Raw genomic sequence first — 9,405 nt, 5'->3', positions numbered from 1 at the left:
GGAATCAGGTGTATCCAGATTTTGTTCCCAATACTATCACAGACCCTGTGCGTATTTAGGCATGTTATTCAGGTCAACATTTTTTAAAGTGGCTTCTTATTTTCAGTAACCAAACTTGACTCACTTTGGAGTCGATATTCACTGAATAGTACACCCCCAACACCAGATGAAATGGTCTGGAGCTGCAGGTGCTAAGCATCTCTGAAAATCAGGTCATAAGTGTCTAAAATAGGGCACCTAAAAATAGAGGGGGTATTTGAAAATGTGGCCTTTAATCCCTGCATCAATTTCTTCATTTTTGTAAAATGGAGATAAGGATACTTTCATATGTTTCAAGGTTATTATTATTTTTTAGCTTGGTCAATAAGTGTTTACAAAATACTTTTAAATTGTCAGCAGCAAAATGCTATGGAAGTGCCAAATATTTGTGTGTGTGGTGTTCTCTATGAATGTTTTCATATGTTTGCTGATATGTGTTCATCTGAATTTAGATGTTTATCTGCCAGGATCTATGAGTGAAATGCATGTCTCTACTCCTTTCCCTGTGTGTGCATTACCTCTCTCTCTCTTTCTCTCTGTGTGGTTTATTTGGCATTCCACAGCAGCTCCTTTGGAACTGATGCTCAATAATATAGTGTCTCCCTAGACACTCTCTCTGCCGGCAAACTCTCGTGAAGATTATCATTCACATCTTTCTTTTTCTGTCTCATGCTGTTCCAGTGTCTCTTTTAGTCTCTCCTCACGCGTGTAATAAAAAACAGACTTGCAATAATAGCTGGTCCGAAAAAAGTGTTCCTTCTCATGGAAATTTTCAACAAAGAAAACTTTTGCTTCTGCTGAAATGTTCTATGTACATTTTCAAGTTTTTGGCTGAAAACCAGGAAGTTTTTGGCCAAAATATTTTGACAAAAAAATTAAGCCTTCATGAAAAGCAGATACTTTTTACAAAAAAAATTTGTTTAATCAAAACCCTCATTTTCCTTTGAAAAACAGTTTCAATAGACATTTTTCTACTAGCCTTTCTTGCAGTGGAGTTGGCCTATGTGACTCAGTACAGTAGTAAGCAGAGGCAGTTTGGTGCACCCTCTTGTGGCCATATTGAGAATATACTGTCACTGCAACTTCATAGTTTGCTACAGTACACACACGCTCAACTAAAAAAATCATAACTTAAACCCACCCACCCCCATTTCCCTACTCTCATTTCTAACACCATCAATAAAAAGACGTTAATCAAACCTACATTTTAAAATGCATTTGTTTTAAAAGAAAGAATGAGGTTTTGTAAAACCTTTTTTTTTACACAAAACCTAAACATTGGACCCAAGCAACCCAAGTCTATCACTTTAATAAATAATATCATTGTATCATATTTACAAGAAAGGGAAAATAAAGGGAATTTGTCCAAGATCACAGCGAGTTTTACACTAAGGATAGTAGTGTCACGGGCAAGAGGTTTGCTTAATATTCAACAAATAGAACTGGGACTCAGGGGACCTGGGTTCTCTCTCCAGCTCAACTTGTTCTATGAGGTTTGGCAAGTCTCTGGTGGCCTGTGATATACAGGAAGTCAGACTACATGATCTGGTGTTCCCCTCTACCATTAAACTCTACAACTTTACTTCTCTGTGGCTCAGTTTCCCTGTCTGTAAAAGAAGGATAATTATACTTGTCCATCTTTGTGATGCATTTTCAGTTAAGGTTTGCCTCAGACTGGTCATTGCTATACATTATTACATACAGCCCAGCTTCAGGACAATGCCTGGTGTCTGATTGCACTATAGTGAATTCTCTTCCCTGACAACATGGAAGGAGAAAAGTGGAGTTCCCTACGCTACAGGAGAGTGAATAATTTCAAGATGGGACAAGGGCTCAGTTCTTTCCAGTCAACATCTAAAATACATCAATGAACCCTCTTGTGTGTTCATCCGCTTTGCTTTATCTCAGGGGGCTGCTGGCTCTGATAAGGCTCATATTGTCAGCAATCCCAGAGTAAAGGGACAACCTTGAAGTCACTCCAGGGCTGTCTTTATCCTGGGAGCAAATGTAACCTTGCTTCCAAATGTTTCTAGGGAAGTTTGGTATTACTGTTGTAATGGGAAGAATCCTCTATAAAGGCCAAAATCTGAATGCACTGAATTTCTGCAACTCAGCTGAAGTCAATGGGAGCTCGAGGTGCTCAGCACCTCTGAACAATCAGGTCATTTATTTAGTTGCCTGAAGATAGCTAACAGTGCCTAACTTTTGGCATGCAAGTGTGAACATTTTGGTTACACTGCAGTGACAAGAGCTAAGCAAGGGCTAAAAGAACCTCAGTAAACAATGCCACAGACCCAGAAGAGGAAGCACTGATTGGACAAGCCAGACTTTTGGCACTGAGTGAGTGTGTGCACCCATCAGAGATGTAGCCCTGTCTTTGGTCCCAGTGAGACAGAAAAAAGTTGCTTGTTTGTATTTTATGCCCATTCCAAACACATACAGCTCATCACCTTTTCATACTGCACCATGTTAATCACATCCATTTAAAAAGGGGGATGAAAGAGGACCCAGGGAACTATAGACCCATCAGCCTAACTTCAATACCTGGAAAGATACTGGAACAAATTATTAAACAATCAATTTGGAAGCACCTAAAAGATAATAGGGTTATAACGAATAGCCAACATGGATGTATCAAGAACATATTTCAAACCAACCTAATTTCCTTCTTTGGTAGAGTTACTGGCCTAGTGGATAGGGGAACAGTAGCCGTTAAATATCTTTATTTTAGAAAGGCTTTTGGCACAGTCCCACATAACAGTCTCATAAGCAAACTAGGGAAATGTGTCTAGATGAAATTACTGGGAGGGTGGAAAATTGGTTGAAAGACCATATTCAAAGAGTAATGGTCCACTGTCAAACTGGACATTATCTAGTGAGGTCCTGTGGGGGTCTGTCCTGGGTCTGGTACCAAGCATTATTTTAATTAACGATTTGGATAATGGAGTGGAGAGTATGCTTATAAAGTTTGTGAATGACACCAAGTTGGGAGGGGTTGCAAGCACTTTGGAAGATAGGATTAGAATTTAAGTGGCATTGTGTGACGTTATCTATAAAATATGACCATGTAGATCATTGTTTCAACCATTGTTATATATTTGCAACAAATCTTGTACAAAGGTTGTAAAGTAAGGTGTCTATGGAAATGGTATGATTTGCTGAATATGATTATGCTATTTGTATGCATGTATCATTTTTGTACTTGAAGCTATGAGTATTGGCTCTATACCTGGATTTCAAATGTTTGTTCCTGCAGTAACACCCACAAGGTAGTTAGTGAACCCATCTTGAAGGGACTATTCAAATTAAGTGGCTCATCAAGGGACACTTAACTCATAATTGACCATGGGAGATGCCCATCTACACTAAATGGACTTTCCTGTGGACGTTCCATCTGAAGTATAGGTTATGGCTTCCTGCTATGACTAAGCAAAATTGTGCATGGACATGTGACTTGCCCATATGACTCCAAACACCATCTTGTCTCCTGTGATTTTTCACTAGCTGTGCTGAGGGCTTTGTTTGAAACAATGGGTTTCCCTCTACATGGCAAAAGCTATAAAGGACATGGAAACACCACCGTTTTGCCTCTTTCCTGCTCAAACCTCTGGACTATCGACTTATACTAATAGGAGCATTCTACCCACGGGATTGAGGACCTTCCAATGATTTGGAAGCAACCAGAGACTTGACTTAAGCCTGCAGTTTATTCCATCACTGCTACAAACCTGATCCAAGAACTTTGCAATTATTGTATGTATTTGATTCCTTTAACCAACTTTAACTCTCACCTTTCTTTTTTCTTTTTATAAATAAACCTTTAGATATTAAAGGATTGGCAACAGTGTGATTTTTGGGTAAGATCTGAGATATATAGTGACCTCGGCGTGTGGCTGGTCCTTTGGGATCAGAAGAACCTTTTGTTTGATGAGACTGGTTTTAAAGAACCACTCATCTTTAAATCCAATGTTTTTGGTGGTGATACAAGGACTGGAATGCCTAAGGAAACTGGTTTTCTGACTTTTTATTAGCCAGTGTGGTGAAATAGAAGTTTACTTTTGTTGCTGGCATGGTATATCTCATGGGTGAATAATCTCCAGTTTTGGGGTGTATCTGCCCTATTTTGTCCTGAATTTGGAATTCTCAGTTGTGAAACCCCAAAGGCACGGTTACACCTTGACAAATTGGAGGACTGGTCTGAAATAAACAAGATGCAATTCAATACAGACAAGTGCAACATGGAACATTTAGGAAGAAAAAAAATCAAATGCACAAATACAAAATGGGGCATAAGTGTCTACACTGTAGTGCTGTTAAAAAGGATCTGGGGGTTATGGTGAATCACAAATTGAATATGAGTCAATAATGCGATGCCATTGCAAAAAAGGTTAAAATCATTCTCGGACGTATTAATAGGAGTGTCGTATGTAAGACCCAGGAAGTAATTGTCTGCTCTACTCGGCACTGGTGGGTCTCAACTGGAGTACTGTGTCCAGTTCTGGATGCCACACTTTAAGAAAGATGTGGACAAACTGGAGAAAGTCTAGAGGAGAGCAACAAAAACAATAAATTTAGAAAACCTGACTTACAAGGAAAAGTTACAAAAACTGGCCATGTTTAGTCTTGGGGAAAAGAGTAAAGAAAAATGTGATAACAGTCTTCAAATATGTTAAGGGCTGTTATAAAGAGGACAGTGATCAATTGTTCTCCTTGTCCATTGAAGGTAGAACAAGAAGTAACTGGCTTAATCTGTAGTCAGGGTGTTTTAGGTAAGATATTAAAAAACTTTCTAACTGTAAGGATAGTTAGGCACTGGAATCCAAGGGAGGTTGTGGAATCCCTGTCATCTGAGATTTTTAAGAACTGGTTAGACAAGAACCTGTCAGGGATGGTCTTCTAGGTTTACTTGGTCATGCGTAAGCACAGGGGGCTGGTCTTGAGGTCCCTTCCAGCCTTACATTTCTATGATTTCTCACTCAAGCTAAAGGGCTCAGCACCAGATTAAAAAAGGAAATGTTTTAATTTGAAGAAAAAAAAATCCCCAACCAATTTGCTTTATTTGTCTCTGGGTAAGTGACTGAGAACAGATGTCTAAGCCTACTTGTGCCAGTCACTTGTTTGACAGAAGCACTGTCTTGTTTGCTTAGCTTCATTGTTCTCACATCCTTCACTCATCATTACACAAAGAAGCTATCAATGCCTAGTGTTATCCCACTGGGATGATGTGCTGCCTCCTTGAGAATGGGGAAAAAAAACACAGGAGAAAACCATATAAATGGAACAAAATACAGTTGCTTTACTCTGGCTCAGTACCCCACTGTATGGCCACCAATTTGTTGTGAGTGGACCCACTCGCTGGGTCCCACATGATTCCAGCTCAACTAGGTACAGGTATCAAGTATCAGAGGGGTAGCCGTGTTAGTCTGGTTCTGTAAAAAGCAACAGAGGGTCCTGTGGCACCTTTAAGACTAACAGATGTACTGGAGCATAAGCTTTCATGGGTGAATGCCCACTTCATCAGATGTGGGCATTCTGACAAAGTGGTTACATGCGTCTGACGAAGTGGGCATTCACCCACAAAAGCTTATGCTCCAATACATCTGTTAGTCTTAAAGGTGCCACAGGACTCTCTGTTGCTAGATACAGGTAGAGTCTAGTCACTCTTTATAGCTCTGGGACTCCAGGGCGTCCCCACCCCTGGCTCCAACCGCTTGTCAGACACCTTTCCTTGGACGTGGGATGCCACTGTCTAGCTGCCTTAGACCTTGAAAGCAGTGTCTCTCCTGAGCTCCCCTTTCACTTACACATGCTCCCACAAAGCTCCCCTAGGCTGTGGGCTCTCTGGGCTTCTAGTGTAACCCCTCTGGAAACAAAGTGGCATGAAATCAAGGAACACAGGCTTAGCAAACGAATTTCTTAACGACAGTCTTTAATCTTAAAGCACTTGAGAGTTACAGAACATTAGACATAATAAGAGTTCTCAGATGCACCCTCCACTAGTCTGAGCTCACCCCTTCTTTTGAGTCCAAGGGTCAGCAGTGTTTCAGCATGCACGGAGTCCCTCCTGCCCAATGTCTCCTGCCAGTACTTCAATATGGCCCCCCCTGCCTGCACAGAGCAGAAGACCCCTGCTCTTAAATAGAGCCTCTGTCTCTGAGCCATGTGGACAGATGGTGTAGATACGGATCCAGCAGTCAGGTCTGTGTCCCCACCCCACGTGGGCTCATGTAGAAAAACCATTGCTTCCTGGGAGTGGGTCAATAATTGAGAGACAAACAAAATCAGTGACCCTAGCTTGCTGTGTGATGGCTCTTAGTATAGTTCTTCAATGAGGTGTTAAACAATTCTCCTGAGCTGGGCCGCTGGCTGGAACACAATACGATAAGTTGCCCTTAGACAAGGTTAGCCTAGCTGTCAACATCTCTACAAAAAGAGCTCATAATTTGATACAGACATATCCTATTGTGTCACAAGAGTACTCTCCTGCCAGGAGAGAGGGATCAACAGCCTACAGCTCAGGGAACTAAATGATCACCTTCAGGCTGCAGCTGGTTCTCTCCCATAGACTTAATGGGCCAGCTAATGGGAGAGCCTACGAGGAAAAGCTCAGATAAGGTGGTAAACTCAAAACGGGGAGTTCAGTAAAGGCCATGTAGTCAGAAAATCATGAGGTGGCTGATTTTCCAGCTTTCTAAAGGCTCTGGTGGATATGGGTGAGAAACAGCCTGTGTTTTCCAGAACTGCAGTCCAGCATGCTACAGATTTCAACTAGTTATCTCTTTCCTTTACTCTGCTATGGTGTTCTGCTGATATATTCCAATCCGTCAAGATCTTGGCTCTTTCCTTCAATTGAGATTTGCTACCATGTCACCATGCTCCCAGTGAATATTTAATTAAAGATCATCATCTTCTTCTCCGCCCCTGCTTGTCTCTCATACTCTCCCGGGCCAATGGCCATTTGAGTCAGGGCAATGAGTCTAAACAAGCTGCAGAACTCAGAATTCAGTCAGGATGGCTGACAAAGGCAAGGGAGAGGAAGGCGCTGATTGGGTGTAGTAGTAGCTGGCTCTTCTCCTTTGTGCTCTTTATTAAGTTGGGGTAGCCAAAGGTGCAATCTGCAGGCCGAATGTGGCCCAGAAAGCCCTAAAATGCATCATCCCACAGCTGCCTTCATGTCCACTACAAAGCTGCAGCTCACAGACCGCAAGTCCCAGTTTCTCTGACAGCTTGGCTAGTATCTGGTATATTTACAAGTGTACCCATCACTCCGTGCCTCTTCTGCTCCCTGCAGAGGCTGACATACATCTACAGACCTTGTGTGTCTGTGTTTTAAAACTGCTGACAGTTCGGATGAGTGGAGTGTAATTGTTTCAAGAGTAGGAACATAGGAATTGCCAGACTGGATCAGACCCATAGTCCATCAAGTCTGGTATCCTGTCTCTGACAGCAGCCAGCACCAGATGCTTCAGAGGAAGGTGTGTAAGAACCCTGCTGTAGGAAGACATGGAGTACCTTGTCCATGGGGGAATATTGTTCCCTAATCCCCCATTAATGTAAGGTTGCTTTGTGCCTTGAAGAATGAGGGTTAAATATCCCTTCTTTCATAACTCCTGGGTTTTGTTAAGCCATATGACTAACACTGGCTATTCTTATTAATCATACAAATGTCCAATTCTTTTTTTAATCTTGCTAAATTTGTGGTCTCCACAATTATCTTGTGGCAATGAGATCCACAGGCCAATTGTGGTGGTGGGGGAGGCTGGAAGAAGGGTTTCCTTTAACAGTTTTAAATTTTCTGCCTTTCAGGTTCATGGAATGTGCCTTCTGAAAGCTTTCTAGATTTACCCCCTTGGTGGGGCTAACACTCAAGCCAGAATGGACTGGCCAGTCTGCTTAGGAATCTTACTCTCACTCTCCCTTCTACCCAGGCGGGGAATCCTGGCTCAAGGAGGGACAATCCAATCAACATCAACCACTATGCAACTAAGAAGAGTGTGGCAGAAAGCATGCTGGATGTGGCGCTGTTCATGGCCAATGTCACACAACTCAAAGCGGTGCTGGAGCAGGAGGTTTCATTCCAGTATTATGCCACCCTGATATCGCTCATCAGCATCTCTCTCTTCTTCCAGGTGGTGATTGGAATTCTTCTTATCATCATTGGTAAGATATCTTCTGAGCTTCTGTTTGCCTCCACTGTCAGCAGCATTCGGGGTCATGAAAGGAGGAATGGGGTGGCTGGTGCAAAGACCCACATTATTTCTCCTTCAAATTAGAGAATCTACCAGCAAATGCATTTCTTCCTTCTCCATCTTAGCCTCGAGCTTTACCACTCCTTCACTCCTCTGCTTTCCCATCACTGCACCCCTGTACTAGGGATGGGGAATTGTTTCTGCCATCTCCCCACACTGCACCCCTTCATGTTGCACTTCCCCAGAGTGACCTGCACCACATCTTTGCACTCTGCCCTCCTCCATACTGTCCCTGGCTTGTGGCCTAACAGAATGATTCAGCCTGCGGTTCTATCCAACCCTCATTTAATTGATCCCAAATCTGTCCTTGTGATGTGTGTACAATAGCTAACTGGGGTCCCTAGTGTTTCAGCTGGTCCTAGACGTGTGCCCAGAGGCCCCTTGCTATTGTGGTTTGTAGTGGTTCTGTGGTCCTCCTCCCTGTCAGACTCAGAGGGAGGCTACCCTGCCTCACAACATCAAACAGCAAGCAGTCAATTAGCAGACTAGGGCTCTGGCCCTCTGGTCAGGGCAGAGTAACAGGGACTCTTTAGTCCAAGAGACAATTTACACAGTCTGTAGATCTGGCCATCTAGGCAGGGCAGAGCAATGAGCAGTCTTTAGCCAAAGCCTCCTGGCTTGGGTAGACAGCAATTAACATAGGGTTACCATATTTCCTCATTAAAAAAAGAGGACACTCCACTGGGCCCTGGGCCCGCCCCTTCTCCGCCCACAACTCCGCCCCTTCCCCAAAGTCCCCGCCCCAACTCCGCCCCCTCCCCTGAGCGCCCGGCATTCCCCCTGCTCCCTCCCAGCCGCAAAACAGCTGTCCGAGCGCTACTGGCTTCACGGTTTGCCAGGCAGCCCCCAGACCTCTAGACCCTGCACCCCCGGCTGGGCACTTCCCCTCCCGGGCTCCGGCTGCGCTGGGGAAGTGCCCGGCAGGGTCTGGAGGTCTGGGGGCTGCCCGGCAAACTATGAAGCCGGTAGTGCTCGGGCAGCTCCACTCTTCAGCTGAACAGCTAAGGTGTCTGGGGGGAGCTGCAGGCGGATTCCCCCGCGGCGGCGGCTGCTGCTGCTCCCTCCAGACACCTCAGCTCTGTGCAGCTGAAGAGCGGAGCTGCCCGAGCGCTACCGG

At 43.9% G+C, this 9,405-nt stretch overlaps 1 protein-coding gene across 1 annotated transcript in view; it reads left to right on the top strand.

Moving 5' to 3' along the window:
* NINJ2 (ninjurin 2) overlaps positions 1 to 9,405 on the top strand; it is a 75,084-nt gene that overhangs the window by 58,245 nt on the left and 7,434 nt on the right. The window contains exon 2 of the mRNA XM_005287968.5: positions 7,968 to 8,199. Coding sequence (XP_005288025.2) covers positions 7,968 to 8,199 — 232 coding nt within the window. The remainder of the gene's footprint in view (positions 1 to 7,967; positions 8,200 to 9,405) is intronic.

The sequence above is a fragment of the Chrysemys picta genome, chromosome 1 (genome assembly GCF_011386835.1).
Source record: "Chrysemys picta bellii isolate R12L10 chromosome 1, ASM1138683v2, whole genome shotgun sequence".
Taxonomy (NCBI): Eukaryota; Metazoa; Chordata; order Testudines; family Emydidae; genus Chrysemys; species Chrysemys picta.
This window is presented reverse-complemented; position numbering and strand designations above follow the sequence as displayed.